This window comes from Hemicordylus capensis, chromosome 4 (assembly GCF_027244095.1).
Source record: "Hemicordylus capensis ecotype Gifberg chromosome 4, rHemCap1.1.pri, whole genome shotgun sequence".
Lineage (NCBI taxonomy): Eukaryota > Metazoa > Chordata > Lepidosauria > Squamata > Cordylidae > Hemicordylus > Hemicordylus capensis.
The window spans coordinates 252,355,890-252,371,925 of NC_069660.1; the positions used below are offsets into that span (position 1 = coordinate 252,355,890).

The 16,036-nt window shown below is 43.1% G+C and overlaps 1 protein-coding gene, 1 long non-coding RNA gene and 1 pseudogene across 2 annotated transcripts in view; 1 reads left to right on the forward strand and 2 right to left on the reverse strand.

Annotated features, from left to right (window-relative positions):
- LOC128323526 (ras-related protein Rab-10-like) overlaps positions 1-16,036 on the reverse strand; it is a 70,332-nt gene that overhangs the window by 27,285 nt on the left and 27,011 nt on the right. Inside the window, exon 4 of the mRNA XM_053246814.1 lies at positions 14,188-14,277. Coding sequence (XP_053102789.1) covers positions 14,188-14,277 — 90 coding nt within the window. The remainder of the gene's footprint in view (positions 1-14,187; positions 14,278-16,036) is intronic.
- The window catches only part of LOC128323527 (uncharacterized), a 39,287-nt gene that overhangs the window by 18,615 nt on the left and 4,636 nt on the right, over positions 1-16,036 (forward strand). The window contains exon 3 of the long non-coding RNA XR_008306331.1: positions 6,089-6,172. This is a non-coding gene — a long non-coding RNA (uncharacterized LOC128323527). The remainder of the gene's footprint in view (positions 1-6,088; positions 6,173-16,036) is intronic.
- LOC128323525 (transcription factor E2F5-like) lies at positions 10,077-12,109 on the reverse strand (annotated as a pseudogene).

Below are 16,036 nucleotides of genomic sequence, written 5' to 3' on the forward strand. Positions count from 1 at the left end.
TGCTTGTAGCAGTTTCCTGCACTGAGCAGGGAGTTGGACTAGAAGAGTTCCAAGGTTCTTTTCCCACTCCAATGTTCTATGATTCTGTAGTTTGTGATCCAGTCCTCCATGGTAGGTAATAACTTGCTTTTCTAGTGTTTCACCAGTAGAATCCAAATAACAGCCAACACATTTCCAACCACAGCTCTTACCAGTTTTCTAACATTACCTTTCAGGTAACCCAAAAGAATTATAGAAAGATGTTAGCAATATTGCCTTTTGAAGAGCAAATTTCATTCCATTTCCTGATTTCAGTGTAGCTTCCCCGTAGATGCTTTTCCTCCAGGTAGGTGGGGCGGCGGGGAGAGAGACATAGCATTTACAGCTATTTTGAGCATGGGGAAATGCTTGATCAACAAGCAGAAGGGGGCTAGTTTGAATCCCCGCTGGTACTATATTGGACAGCAGTGATATAGGAAGATGCTGAAAGGCATAATCTCATACTGTGTGGGAGGAGGCAATGGTAAACCCCTCCTGTATTCTACCAAAGAAAACCACAGGGCTCTATGGGCACCAGGAGTCGAAATCGACTTGACGACACACTTTACTTACTTAATTACAGGTTATTCTGGTTTCTACAGTTGACTACATGGAACAAATGAAAAGAATTGAATTGTTCCTGTCAAAAGGAGGAAGCCAAGAGAGAACAAATCTATTAATTAATCACATTAGGGAAGGCATTTAGAATCCCATCCAAACAAAGTAGTTTAGGATTGAGAACCACCTTAGACACTTTGCATGGCTTCCTGCTTCCCACATTCAGTTTGTAAATGTATGGAGAAGCTGATCAGATGATGATGATGATGATGATGATTTTACTCAGAGGTCCACAATTCTGCTTGCCATGGCAAGTACTTTATCACCCTCTGGTGAGCATGACAAGTGGAGCTTCAGCTTGGAGATGGAGAGGGAGCAGGGATGGTCCTCACAGTTACACTGTCCTCAGAAGTAGAGCATAATTACAGAGAAGATCCCTTCCTTCTTCTTCAGCTCCAAGTAGGAGAGGAAGGCTGGGGTTGATTCTGGGATATATAGACTGGCTCAGCAGCTCAACACCAAAACAAGCTCCCCCTTTCCCCTCTAGCACTGGAGGGAAAGGCTGGGCCTGCCATTTTGGCATGAGCTGCCAAAGTGCTTGAAGCATCTCAGCTACTCAGTGCCAAAACAATATCCTACTCACTTCCTTAAGTCCAAGATGATTGCAGCTGGGGAGATGACTCCTGTATCCCCCTTCCAGCCTCAGGGGCTCAGCCTCAGTAGCTTGGGAAGAGAGCAGGGATTGTCCCAGACCTCTTTCAGAAGCACAGAGCAAAAAAGGGGAGGACAGGGTCCCAGTGACTACTAGTTTTGGCTTGGCTACCAAAGCCAGCCAAAATTTGTAGATTTCTGATTTCACTAAGTTAAAAAGATTGACTTAGCACTGCTGAGGGCTTCTATGGCTTCGGGGTGTGTGTGTGTGTGTGTGTGCGCTGCTGTGACCATGAGGGTGTCTCCAGAGGCTCTCCCTCCCACCGGCCTCCCCCATCTCCCCATGAGCCCCCAAATGGCCACCACTCCGGGGCATGATCCAGGTCACGCAAATGGCCCGTGCCCATGCATGGTAGCCCAAAAATGGCAGCCACAAAAGCAAACTGGGCTGAAACGCCCCCCAAATTGGCCAAAATGGCCCGTGGGGAGACAGGGGGAGGACAGTGGGGGGAGGGACCTCTAGAGATCCCTCATGGCTGCAGCAGTACCCCCCCCCCGCAAGGCCACAGGAGCCCTCAGTGGCAGCAAGTCAACCTTACAAAAACTAAATTTATTGGCACCCAGCACCCCCAAACTGGGCCCGAACTTGGACTGGGAGAAGATTGATTTTTTATTATATCCCCTGCTTCCAGCAGTGAACTTTGCCTTCCAGAAATATGTCCTTGAGGGTAGTTAAGCCCTTCAGGGACATATTTCTGGAAGGCAGAGCACTTCTGGAAGCAGGGGAGATCAGCAAAACTGGCTTCCTTTCCCACTGCCTGCTCTGCCATTCAGGAAGTCTCTGTTGAGCAACCTGTCATGGTGAGTGTCCTCAGAATGCTGCTTTGTATGTCAGCCACTCACTCAAAATGTTTCCAAGTACTCCACAAAGGAAAAGGTGGAATTCTACCATCATGCACTTGAGTAGGTGTTAGAGACTTAGAACCAAACTAGATGTGACTTTAAACTCATCATTTGGAGCTGTCATCATTAGGACCTGCAAGATTTCTGCGGCGGAGGTGGAATAGCTGGGCCATCTAATAAAATCTCCAAACCATAAGAAAAGAAAGAATGTTATTAAGATCACTAATGAGTTTTTTGTAAGGACACAGACTTGTCAAGCATGTTGACAAATACAAAATTGCAATATAACATTAATAAAAAAGGTAATATTAAGAACAGAAATAATGCAAATAGGAAACAGAAAAGGTATATACTGAAATAAATTGCTGCATAAAGCTAGGAATGAGCAATTGAAAATAATTTTTAAATTGTAAAACTAGCCGATCCTGCACAGAGCATCTGTGTGGCAGTACACTCCCCCCCCCACACCTTCAGGCCCAGTTTGTTCTCCCCCAACTTTCTGTCACAGTTAGTTCACCCCACCCCAACCTTCAGGCCCAGTTAGTTCTCTACTTTCTGGCCTAGTCTCCCCTGCCCCACACCTTCTGCCCAAGTCTCCCTTGTCCTCCCCCACCTTCTGCCCAGACTCCCTGCCCTCCCCCACCTTCTGCTGCAGTCTCCCCTTCCATGTCTCCTCTGGCCCCCGTGCTAGTTGGGGCCAGCTGTTGCCCCCCTCCACAAATGCCCAGCTTTGTGGCTGGCCAGCCACCCAACTGACCGTTCCCCCCGCCATCCGCTCCTCCCCCACTTTCTCCCCCCTCCTCCCAATGGCCAGGCCAGGACCCATGGCCGCCTCCTCCTCCTCCTCACCAAGGCGGCTGGGCCGGGCCATGCTGGGTGGGCTAGGGCCAGACCATCCCGCCGCCGCCTCCTGCTCCCAGAGGCCAGGCCAGGCTGGACAACTGCTGGCTCCTTTGGGCAGCCGGGCCAGGGCCTCCTCATTACCCAGGAGGGGCCGTCCCACTGCTGCCACCTCCCACCTCCAGGTGGCCAGGGCCTGCCGCACATCCTCCTCTGGCCAGGGCCTGCTGCCAGGCTGATCCACCACAGCTGCCTCCCACCTCCTCCTCCCAGCGGCCAGGCCAGGTCACCTCCTCAAGCCGTTTTGCAACCCACCACCACCGCCTGCCGCCATTTTCTTTTTCCTCTGCTTCCTGCCCCATCACTGAGCAGCAGCTCTGCCCCCACTGTTTCATTTGTCGTGGCTTCGCAGGGGAGGGGCTTGCCATGCATCTCCACACATGCCGGCTATGAGAATTAATTATATAGATGTTGCCTGGTTGTTTTTGGCTGAAAAAGATAACATTTTTGTCTAGCCTTTTAGGTTTCTACCATACTCCAGATGTCAGTATATCTCATATTTTTAATTAAGGGAATGTGGAAGGGTCTTTTAGAGCTTTGAGTTGGGCATTGTTTAATTGGTTATTTATCAAAATTAACTTTTTGCAAACTTGGGATAGTTTACACATTCAAGGGCTAAATCCAACACTATAAAAGAAAGAGAAATCTGAAACCATCAGGGTTCATCTTGAGTTACCCAACTATGTCATAGTTTATATATTCAATATCATTCTGTTAACATCCAAAATGGACAGCTTGGTGTCTTGATGAACCCCTTGGTTTATGCACCTTCCTAGCACCAGAATAACACAAATACTATTGATCCATTTTAAACATGAGCTCTATTTTGCAAGGAAGAGTCGTCAGTCGTCACCTCATACTGCCAGAAATCCACGGTACAATTTTCTTATCTTTTATTTTCTTATGACCTACTTCTGTAACAATATTCCATATGTCCACAAGCAACTATGTCTGCTCACCTTCTACTCTGTCACCAGCATGAATGGGACAACTGCCATCAGAAAACAGAGTGAAGGTAATAAATTATTTTTGGGGAATGATGATCTATTTGGGGAGAATGATGATCTTTTGTGAATGATGAGCATTCACAAATGTCCCTTCTCTTTAGGAACTACAATGTGGAAAAACATAGAGGCTGTCTTGAGTAGCAGATGGAAGCAAGAAGGTCTTCTTTCTTCCCTGCTTCCTCCATCCCTTCTTTCCTTGGCCTCCTAAGGTCTCTAAGACTTAGTTCACTGCCTCTTCTTCTCCTCTCCTCCGATTTTTGCTGCAACCACCCCTTTCTCTTGCTGCTCCCTCCTTTTCAAGGGCTCCAAGCTTGTCCTACCACTTTAAGTGGCTCACCAGGGAAATGCTTGACTATCAAGCAGAAGGTTGCTGGTTTGAATCCCTGCTGATACTATATCGGGCAGCAGCAATATAGGATCGATGCTGAAAGGCATCATCTCATACTGCATGGGCGGAGGCAATGGTAAACCCCTCCTGTATTCTACCAAAAAAAAACCCCACAGGGCTCTTTGGGCACCAGGAGTCAAAATCGACCTGATGGCACACTTTACCTTTAAGCTTGTCCTAGCCCTATTTCCATTCCATTGTCCTAGCCCTATTTCCATTTCATTCCTTCCTCCATACCTGAACTCCTAGGCTGCCTGCTTCCTCCATGTGTCTCCATTTTATAGCAGGTCTAAAAATTATTACATCCTATTTCCCATTATTTAATAAAAAAATAATATAAAAAATATGAAGACTATAAATTAAAAGGAAGATAATCTTACATGGCAAGAGCTACATATTCTGACAAGAGAAAGGAAATGAACTGAATGCAATACAGTATACTAATTTGACATAGGCCTGGTTCACACAATAGTTTGAATCTACGTTTAAAGTAGGTAACTAATATTAGTGTGATTGTGTGAACCCACACCAAGAGGGGAATCACAGATTCATCTCAGGACACAATCTGACATTGGATCATTCTAGTGTGGGTTCACACAATCATGCTAATTTTGAAGGTTAAAGATTCTTCAGAACTCATACATTCTCTCTTCTGATCGCTGCAAGGTGATGGGATCATTTTGGCCTTCAAGAGAACCATCAAGAGTCATAAAGATTCACCTCTTCACCCTGGCTTTTAATAAAATTTAAGTTGTTTTAATGGTTTTCAATGAATTTTATGTTGATAACTAGCTGGCCCGGGCACAGAGCATCTGTGCCTTTAGTTGTCTCTTTTTTCTCCCCCCTCCTCCCCACCATTTTTGGCTCTCCCTTTATTCTCCCCCCCCCCCGGCCACCGCTGCTTCCCCTCTATCCCCAGCCACCGTCGCTTTTTCTCCCGCCGCTGCCACTTTCTCTCCACCCCTTGCTGCCGCTGCTTTCTCTCCCCCCTGGGATTAGCCATGGGTTCATCTTAATGAATTATATATATAGGTAGCTGGGTTGACATTTTATGATAACATTTTAAATGTTTTTTTTTTAAAAAAATTTTATTGTGAATCTCCCTGAGCTATTTGTGGATGAGCAGTATATAAACGAAACCAACAAATAAATAATGGGACCACAGCAGGGGAGGAAAAACTTAAATATCCCATGTGCCATGGTCCCAATTCTCATTGCCCAACCACAGCTACTATTTAGCTGCCCGCCCCCCAGCCAAAATATGCATGTAGCTTGGCCTAACATAACATAAATTAATTAATTAATTAATTAATTACATAATTAATTATTATGTATATACCACGTTTCAATAAAAAAGTTCTCAAAGTGATTTACACTTTAAAAATGAATAAGATGGTTCCCTGTCCCAAAAGAACTCACAGACTAAAATGAAACACAGGGTAAACACCAGCAACAGGCACTTGAAAGATGCTGTGCTGGGATGGATAGGAACAGCTGCTATCCCCCTGCTAAACACAAGACAGTAACCATTTTAAAAGTTGCCTTTTTGCTCAGTTACCAGGACAAATATAATTTATATCAGTGCAGCTAACACTACAGGATATGAGTTGATTCTTAGTAATACTGAATCAAGTAGATAATAGTATGTTATTTTGCTCTCTAGGAAAATTTCACCAACAGAAAGAAACCAGAACCTCTTTATACTGTGAAAAAGGAATCCTAACAGAAGTACAGTTCAGAACACAAGGTAAATCTAGAAAGGAGTAACAGATTTTGTTAATGGAACAAAGTTATTCTAGTAGGCATTTTTCAAGGGTATGGTTAAGTATTCAGAAGTTAGGAAATGTTATACCCAAACACTGCCCCCTTGTGAATATTCATAATCACAATTTTTCATTTGAAATCATATAACAGTTTTCTCGCTTTCACTGCCTATATTCATCTATATAGATCAGAGTCAGCAATTTTTGTATATTTTAATTGCATGAGGAATTGTGAAGCATGGAAATAGAACATTCTTCTTCTTTAAAATGAACACTTTTAAAAAACACCATATACATCCTGACCCACTCACAAGAACTAAAATACTGTGTGCATGGGGTTAGTTCACAATATGCTAGTCCATATTCTCAAAACCTGGAGGATGGGCTCTTCCTGCTACTTCTCCTTCCTCTTCCTTTTTCTGACACCTGCTCCCCACACACCCAAGCGCCTACAAGTGCTGCACTCTAACAAAGGATGACTTCTGAGGAAAATATCCTGTTTCTTCCACCCTCTAAAGACCACAGTTCTGTGATTATAGAGGGGGAAGATTGTATATGGTAGATAAACACTTGCTGCACTCTTTTAAAGGGTATTCCACGCTATATTTTGTATAGTACAATGAATGGCTCAGAACCCTTTGGCATATCCAGATTATTTGTATTTTAGCCAGCCTTTCATTCTTGGAAACCATCCATATCTATTTTTCTCTTTGCTGTGCTTTTATGTTGGTCATATCAGGTGTTTTAGGTTCTTCTCATATCAAAAAGACAGTAAAGGACACTTCCATATTGGTTTCTGTTGTGGTAACTCAGTAGGAGTGTGATGTATAAACAAGTCCTAAAAACTGTTTCCTGAATATTAAAAGCTACATATTCAGGGACAGAGTCAGTCAATGATGCCTAGTTCATAAACAGAACTTGCCTCTATTTATTATTATTATTTATTTATTCGATTTCTATACCGCCCTTCCAAAAATGGCTCAGGGAAATAATAAATAAATAAGACAGATCCTTGTCCCCAAAGGGCTCACAATCTAAAAAGAATCATAAGACAGACACCAGCAACAGTCACTGGAGGTACTGTTTACACTGGAGGTATTTGCTATTTAGTGAAAGGTTCTTTATCTGAAACCAATGCTCTTTGTTATTTATTGATGTTATTGCTGTCACCTGCCCTGCACCACCCACAAGTGTCAAAACACAGCCAAGGAGTAATCTTATTGCTGTACACTACTACTTCTTAACAGCACATATCAACAATGTGCTCAGTGCATGATACTCTGGATTATTCACACTCTTGAGCAGAAGGTGTCCTGTTCCAGGAGAGGGACAATGGCTGAGTTGCAGCCTCTGGAGAACCAGGGATCTGGATGTTGATAGGGGTTCTGGGAGGGACACAGACTTTGAGCAGCTTAGCAAGTATAGGGGTCATGAACTTGGATAATTTCGAACAGGAGAGCTGGGTACAGGAGGATAAGATGGTGTTGCTCTAGTAGATGCCAGGAGCTGACTGCTGATTTAGATAGCTACTACCCTGGTAGAATGGATTGGCCCTATGCCTTCCCTGAGGAAAGCGCTAGACCTTATCCGGTTTTGTAAGCACTGGTTCTGGTGGTGCTGAGGGACCTGTACTTGGATTGCCAGTCCTCAGGGAAGTCAGAGAATGAGGGCAGGACCATGTCTTCAGGTTGTTACAGACCAGGCCTGATCTATATACTAAATATGCTCATTAGCTAGTATATAAAATAGGTCTGGACCAAGTTCTTTTATATTGGTGACCACGTTTGATCTGGATGCAAGGAAGAAAAGGAGATCAAACCACTCAAAGATTCAATGGGCTTTATTGAGTATAAGAGAATAACAACATAATCTAGTAAAGCAGAAAGCAGAGCACTCTATCAATATTGCTAAAAGTATTTAAACAGAACATCCTAGCCTGTACCAATATTCAACCCATGTGCCTAACTAACATATGTGTGTGCTTTTAAATCTTCCTAGAGGCTAATACAATTCAGATACAGGCAGAAAGGGGGGGGGGTTGAGAGAGGCTGAGGACTGGCATGATTTTTGAGGAGATTAGTAGAAGAAAAGAAGGGGGGGAAGGAGAAGGGAGCAGGGAAAGGATGGAGGGGATTCCAAGGCTTGTAAAGGAGCAGCATATTTACCCAGGACCAGAGGCTTGAAAGCAGAGAATCACTTCAGCTGAAGGGATGAGGTGCTTGGCGGAGACAGGAGTTGTTGCAGTGCTCAGATCATGGCTGACAGCCGGAGCATCATGGCTGGGGAGTCTTGACTTACTCACTGCGCAGTAGAAGTCACAAACAGCCTCTGACCATGGCAGAGTTCCTGCTTTGCCCCGCGGCTTACCAGCAAAACCCTGGGATCCTCATGAGCAGCTTTTGCTATAGGCAAAAGTTGCTGAACTCTCTGTCTAAAAGCCTCATTCTTTATAGTGTTTTTCTCTTTGATCCTTGAATAGAATCTATTCAAAATCTCCTCTTTTCCTGGGTGTCCAAAAAGGTGACAATTCGCTGCTACCTTCTGGACAATGTCTTAATTATTCAGGATATTGGCCAGTCCAGAGAGATCTCTGAATCTCATCTTCTGTAAACTCTGTGCTGAGAAGGGAGGGGCGGGGAAATCTGCATCTAAGATGCTGCAAATTGCATTTTCCCCCAATAGGTGTTAAAATTCAGAGTTAGTAAGGGAATTGATCCTATTTGGTGTGAGACAGTCATTCCATTATTTCTTGTATATCTCTCATCTAGTGTGTAATTATATTTAAAGTAACATATATGTGCATGAGACATTCAATACATTTGTAGCATCAGTGAGGTGTGATTAAAATCTACAGACGGATCTCTGTATGCATTTGGCTATGCTGAACTTCCATGGAGAACAATACAGTTAATCACTGACAAGGATTTAACACTAACAGGAAGGAGGGGGGAATCAGCCCCCTGGTTCCTTCCACAGACACTTGGTAGTCAGTGGTATTAGCATATGGATTACAGCATTCAGCATTCAGACCTGGCTTCATTGTGTTTCCTTGCATATCCATTTTAACAACACAATGCTGGATCACCTCCTGCTCCAGAGCAGGGGGAGCAACATCCTAGTTCATCTTGAATTCAGGTATCACTTCTTAATATAAAAATGAAATCAGACACAGGCCTATATTTCACCATACTTCTGAGTTGGTACCTCTCTGGTTCTGATATGTTATAGACCGTTCATAACAAGGTCATGGTGAGGGTGCTGGCTCTGGTTCTTTTGACGTGGAGATCCAAATGGCATGGGGTTACCCAGGATCAGGGTCATAGGATCTTCCCACCTTGTTCTGTTCACTTAGAAACTGTTCCTCTGAACTGTTCACCTCATCCCCCCAATTTGGGTGCAGAGGGTCTGGGGTCATGACAGAAATAGACTTTCTGAGCACACTTTATTGTTGGTATTAAAAAATATATCTTGATAATGTACAAGCATTGGCACTCTTTAATATGAACTACAAATAGTACTTTCCTACATCTAGGAATATGGAATGTCAGAAGTTTTTAAAAAGTGGGGGACAGGGAGAGAAACTTAAAGTGCTAATAAAGAAGGCACTCTGCAAAAAAAATGTGCTCATTGAAACAATGTGGCATCCCTTAGGCAATGCCCATCATATTACAATTGGCAGTGACGCTGTTAAGACTTGGGACAAGTTTTTACAATGAATGTTGGATTTACAGGTGGCCAGATCTAAATAGAATGTGTAATCTGTTTCAAGTGGCATGTCTAGATAACTTTATTGGAAGCAAGTAGAGGCACTATTAAACTTTGGTTCCTATGGAACAAATAATGAACTGGGACTTTCAATTTACTGTACTAAGCTATTGTATGTTTGACAGTACCAGCCCCCTGCACAGCATTAAACATGCACTTTAGTTTGACTTTAGAAACTGTTCAGAGTAACAAACAAATGCACACCCAGCATTGTGAACTACGCACATTTTACATTCATTATTTAAATATACTTGCATTATGAAATTAAGTCTACAAATATATAGTTAGAGGTAGATGAGGCAATCTGGCTGCATCAAATCTAGTAGTTCAGTATCTGCACATCAAAGAGGTCACAGACTCCTTCACTGTTGTCCAGGTAGTCATCTCCAGGAGTAGGGGAAAGCCGTAAGAGAGGAAAAACATCAGAAGACATCAATTTATTAATGATATCACTGTTAATTATGCCTCCAGACTCGTCCATCTTTACTATGTGGAATGTGTTGGGCTTGAGAATACTGTTAACATCCAGTGAAAGGAAGGGCTGACAGGTATTTGAGCTAGGCGTGGTTTCTGTTACAAGACTGTCATACAACTCAGAATCTGGAATGCTGGCACAGAGAGTTTCAGGAGCTGGGCTCTCTTGCAAGCTGGTGTCTGTAGGCATATCTGTGACTGGTGTCTGTGGAAGGGGCTCCCCCTGACTCGGGTCTTTGGACTCTTGAAAGTTCTGAGGATCTGCATGTTGTTTAGAGGAAGGCAATGAAGCTGCAGCTTGAGATGGAGGTTGCAGGAGGTCATCAGGTGGAGGAACTGGAAAAACCACTGGCTTGGATGAACTGGATTCTTTATTAATGAGCAGCACATGGATAGGCCCTGAATGACTCTTGAGATTGATCTGGTATTTCTTTTCTCCCACATGGGGTACAGGGACTTCTAATTGTGTGCCAGAGGGTGCCTGAATTGCTAGTGTCCCCATTGAAGCAGTCACAAATATCTTCATGGGTAATATATGAAAAACTTTTGTTTGAGGAGTCTTCCTTAACGTTTCTGATGCTTTGTTGTAGCCACAATTTCTGCTGATCCAGCTCCTTTTCTTTTAGTTCCAGATCTTCAATTTCAGCTTCAAGATATTTCAGTCTATCTACAACTTCCTTTGTATTGCAGCTAGCACCTACACCTTTCCACTGGATGCTGGTTTTTTTGACTTTTTTTCAATGAGATCTATCCCTTCCAAAATATTGGTGATGTCATAGATCCGCCTTTTTTGTCTTACAGCAAGTGTATCAGCAGCCGCTTTCAGGTCGAGCACGCCGTCCTTGGCCTCTTGCAGGAGGGACATGAACTTGGTGGTGAACAGCCCCAAGCTCTTTTCATGCCAGCTGCTGCTGCTGCTACAGTTTGCATCCCTGGCGCCCATAGCGCCTTGCACACTGCCGCAGTCTCTGGAAACTGACTCTGCTGCCAGCACCGCGGCCATGCTGCATCCCCCAACCCCCCACACTCGGCAGCGGGGTTTCCCCAGAAGCAACAGCAGCCCCACGTGGCCCTCCTGGACTGCCTTGCCTTCCTCCATGCGGCCGCAGGGAAGCAGCTGGGCCCTCGGCGGAGAAGCTTCCAGCTCTCTTTCCCGGTGGCTGGCCGGAGGAGGAGAGGAAGTGACGCTGCCCCATTGTTGGTATTTAATAAGCATGATATAAGAAAATAATGATGTTCACCCTTGAAACGTTTTGTTAACTTCCTCTGTTCAGGGAACTACACAGTGGGTGTCGCCACTATCAAGGGCAATACAAGTAACACGATGAATAGGGAAGGTTCAGGCTGCAGCATATCTGAGAGATAAAGAAATCTTAAGAACATAAAAATGCGGTTTAGAAATAAGACAACTGAAGGGAGACATGACAGAGGTCTATAAAATTATGCATGGTATGGAGAGAGTGGATAGAGGAAAAAATTTCTCTCTCTCTCACAGTACTAGAATCAGGGGTCATCTCATGAAATTGATTGCCAAGAAATTTAGGACCAACAAAAGTCTTAAATCATGCATAATTAGAACCCCAAGGAATGCTCTGCTATAAGATATGGTGACAGCCTGGATGGCTTTAAGGTGGGATTAGAAAAATTCATGGAGGATAAGTCCATCAATGGATACTAATCTGGTGGTTATGGGCCACCTCCAGCCTAAGAAGCAAGATGCCTCAAAATACCAGTTTCAGGGGAGCAACAGCAGGAGAGAGGGCATGCCCTCAGCTCTTGCCTGCAGGCTTCCCAGATGCATCTGGTGGACCACTGTGTGAAACAGGATGCTGGATTAGATAGGCCTTGGGCCTGATCCATCAGGGCTGTTCTTATTCTTGTTATTCTTCTTATTCTAATATTCTTATTCCCTGTTCTTATGTATTTATCTCTCAGATACACTGCAGCCTGTTTTTCTCCCTGGAAAAACAAGGCTGTTTTTCTAGGAAAAGTTGGTCTACCAATTGGGGTCAGTGGGTAGACCAGCCCTCTGCTCCAGACTTAGCATATTGACCCTCCTCGGAGGACTGGTCTACCCAGTAGAACAGTCCTCAGAGGCAGGGCAATGCACTAATTCCATGCTAGGAATCATTAGGAGGGGGCTGAAAATAAAAATGCTAATATTATAATGACATTATACAAATCTATGGTGCAGCCACATCTGGAGTATTGCTTACAGCTTTGGTCACCATATCTTAAGAAGGATATTGTAGAACTGGAAAAAGTGCAGAAGAGGGTAACCAAAATGATCAGGGGCCTGGAGCACCTTCCTTATATGAGGCTAGGCTACAGCATCTGGGAAAAGAGGCGACTAAAAGGAGACATGATCGAAGTGTATAAAATTATACATGGAGTGGAGAGTGTAGACAGAGAGAAATTTCTCTCTCACACACACAACACTAGAACCAGGGGTCACCCCATGAAACTGAAGGTTGGGAAATTTAGGACCAACAAGCAGAAGTACTTTTTCACACAGCGCATAATTAATCTATGGAATTCCTTGCCCTGGGATGTGGTGATGGCCACCAGCTTGGATGGCTTTAAAAGGGACTTAGACAGATTCATGGAGGACAGGTCTATCAATGGCTACAAGTCTGATGGCTGTGGGCCATCTCCAGCCTCAGAGGCACGATGCCTCTCAATACCAGTTGCAGGGGAGCAACAGCAGGAGAGAGGGCATGCACATACTCTTGCCTGTGGGCTCCCTAGAGGCATCTGGTAGGCCACTGTGTGAAACAGGATGCTGGACTAGATGGGCCTTGTGCCTGATCCAGCAGAGCTGTTCTTATGTTCTTCTTCTACTACTACTACAGATATTTATATACCATTTTCCAACAAAAGTTCTCAAAGTAGTTTTACATGGGGAAATAATAAATAAATAAATAAATAAATAAATAAATAAAATAGGCTCCCTGCCCCAAAGGGCTCACAATCTAAAAAGAAACATAGGCAGACACCAACCACCACCACCACCACTGGAGGGATGCTGTGCTAACTGACTCCTAAAAATTATGTCCCTGAGTATCATGCAGCCGTCAGGAACTTATTTTCAGGAGTTACAGTGAGCTTCAGAGAATAGGGGAGAATAGGCCTCTCCAGGTCATCACACTTTTTCTGATGTACCTTTTTAAGAGAGCCAGCGTGGTATAGTGGTTAGAGTGCTGGACTAGGGCCGGGGAGACCCGAGTTCAAATCCCCATTCAGCCATGATACTAGCTGGGTGACTCTGGGCCAGTCACTTCTCTCTCAGCCTAACCTACTTCACAGGGTTGTTGTGAAAGAGAAACTCAATAGAAACTCAAGTATGTAGTACACCGCTCTGGGCTCCTTGGAGGAAGAGCGGGATATAAATGTAATAATAATAATAATAATAATAATAATTTGGGCCAGTTCAATATATTTTAGCTATACTTTAATTTTCTGTTTTCAAAAGAAGATATTTTACATGTAGATTTTATACTATATTTTTAAAGTATTATAACTGATAAAATTCAAGTTTGATTGCAAGTAGTTTCATAAGCAGATATGGAATTTAACCTAAAATAAAATGCATGTTACAAAGATAGAACTGCTGTATCCTGTTCCTATATTGAAACATGCTATTCTGTTTCTGCAATTAATCATAAACATTTCGAATCTAGATTATATATCAGTATCTATTTATATACTTCCTACACAAACGCTCTTGAAATGAAATAATGTGTTGGTTATCAATGCCTACCTTTTCTCCTTTGTTTTTTGGAATTACACGTTCTGTCTCCCTATCACACTTGTTACCCAACAGTATGATCTCTACATTTTCATCTGCTTTCTGTAAACAAACAAAACATTAGTAAGTTATCACTAAATTGAAATACAAAACATAATAATACTCAGCATTTTGATCTTTCAGATTAAGATTGACTGGCTCTTCTCCCTGTGAAGAAATTCTTTCTTATAATAATTATCAAACTGAAAAATGTTGCAACATTATACACGGTCTTAATGGACCACAACTGTGTGTAAAATGCTGTGCCTTGGACTGCTGAGATCACACCCTGGTGTAAGCTTCTGCCCTAATTACTAGGGCAAGGGTAAGCAATGAGTCCAGTGCCATGACCTGTGGAGCTGCAGCAGCATAACGATCCACACACCATCCATCCATACTTTTGGAGCACAGGAGGAACGAGCCCATATCAGAAATTACATAGCCCCAAACTACAAATTTAAAGTGGATGGTTCTAAATCTCTTGAATCATCCACTTTTCATTTGTAGTTTTGGACGATGTGAATTTCTGATATGGGATCTGTTCCTCCTGTGCTCCAAAAATATGTAGTAAGACTAAGAACTACAAAGCCCCAACGAATAGCTCAGTGATACTCAAAGATATCCCTCCAGTAAAAGCAGTATCTTCAATATGTAGAATTCAGTACATGACAGCTGAGTAAACACAACCCATACCAATCACTCAGAACTACAAAGTTACTAGCATCCCTCCCCAACCCACAATGCTCCACAGAATAGCAAAGATCAGCCCTTAACACTGCAGCCCTTCAGCACAGAGTTTATTAGATTAGACTCCCCCATTCAAACATTAGTCCACAGTCCATAGCACTATAAGGATGGTCCTACCTGAGACACTAGTTCCTTTGGGTTCCACTACCATAGGAAAAATGGCATGTGGGTACAAACTAGCGGGTCTTTTTGGCAATGGCACCCAGGATCGGCAACAACCTCTCAAGCGAGACCCATCCCCCTCATTGCTTGCTTTTGGGAGAGCAGTGAAAACTTTTTTCCCCAGGCAGGCCTTCCCAACATTCTGATGTTTAATTGGTATTTACTGTTAGCTTTTGCTTTGTCTTTTCTGATTGTGATTTTATTGATATCATTTCATGTTTTATTTTATGGGTGTTATGTTCTATAATGCTGTGAGCATTATAGAAAAGATGGGATAAAAATGAATGATATTTATAAATAATAATATTACGCTTCCTTTCCAATGGTAAAGAAGCATGCTACACTGGAACTTTACAGAAATGAATACACATCTCTAAACACATGAAACGCTGAAGAAAAAACCCCAACACCTCATAGGTCTTGTTCAAACCCGCGTCTTCCTCTCTTGCCTTCCCACCCACAATGGAGGCAACTTTTTCCTCCATGCATGTTAGGAAAAAGAAACCTGAAAGAAAGATGCCTGTATCCTGCACAGCAAGATTTAAAAATTCTGGGTTATTTCTTCAAAGATGAAGCAGTTCTATAGGACCATAAAGCAGGCTTGCCTCCAGGCCACAAAATCACATAAAAAAATACCCCACAGATCCACATCAATATTTCCCCTTTAGGAACTTGCCCAAGAATCTTTTCCAACAAGACTTAGCAGTAGTAATATAGGAAGAGAAATCTTTGTTCCTATTCAGAACAGGACAAATAAAGTCAGAAGTCTATGCACACACAGTAAGCCCTCTTGAATTTGGTGGGGCTTACTTTTGGGTAAACATATAGGATTTGGCTATGTGTCTTTATACCTCTGTTTTGAGAAAAAATACATGAAATGGGAGTCCCTGGTTCACACAAATGGAATAAAACA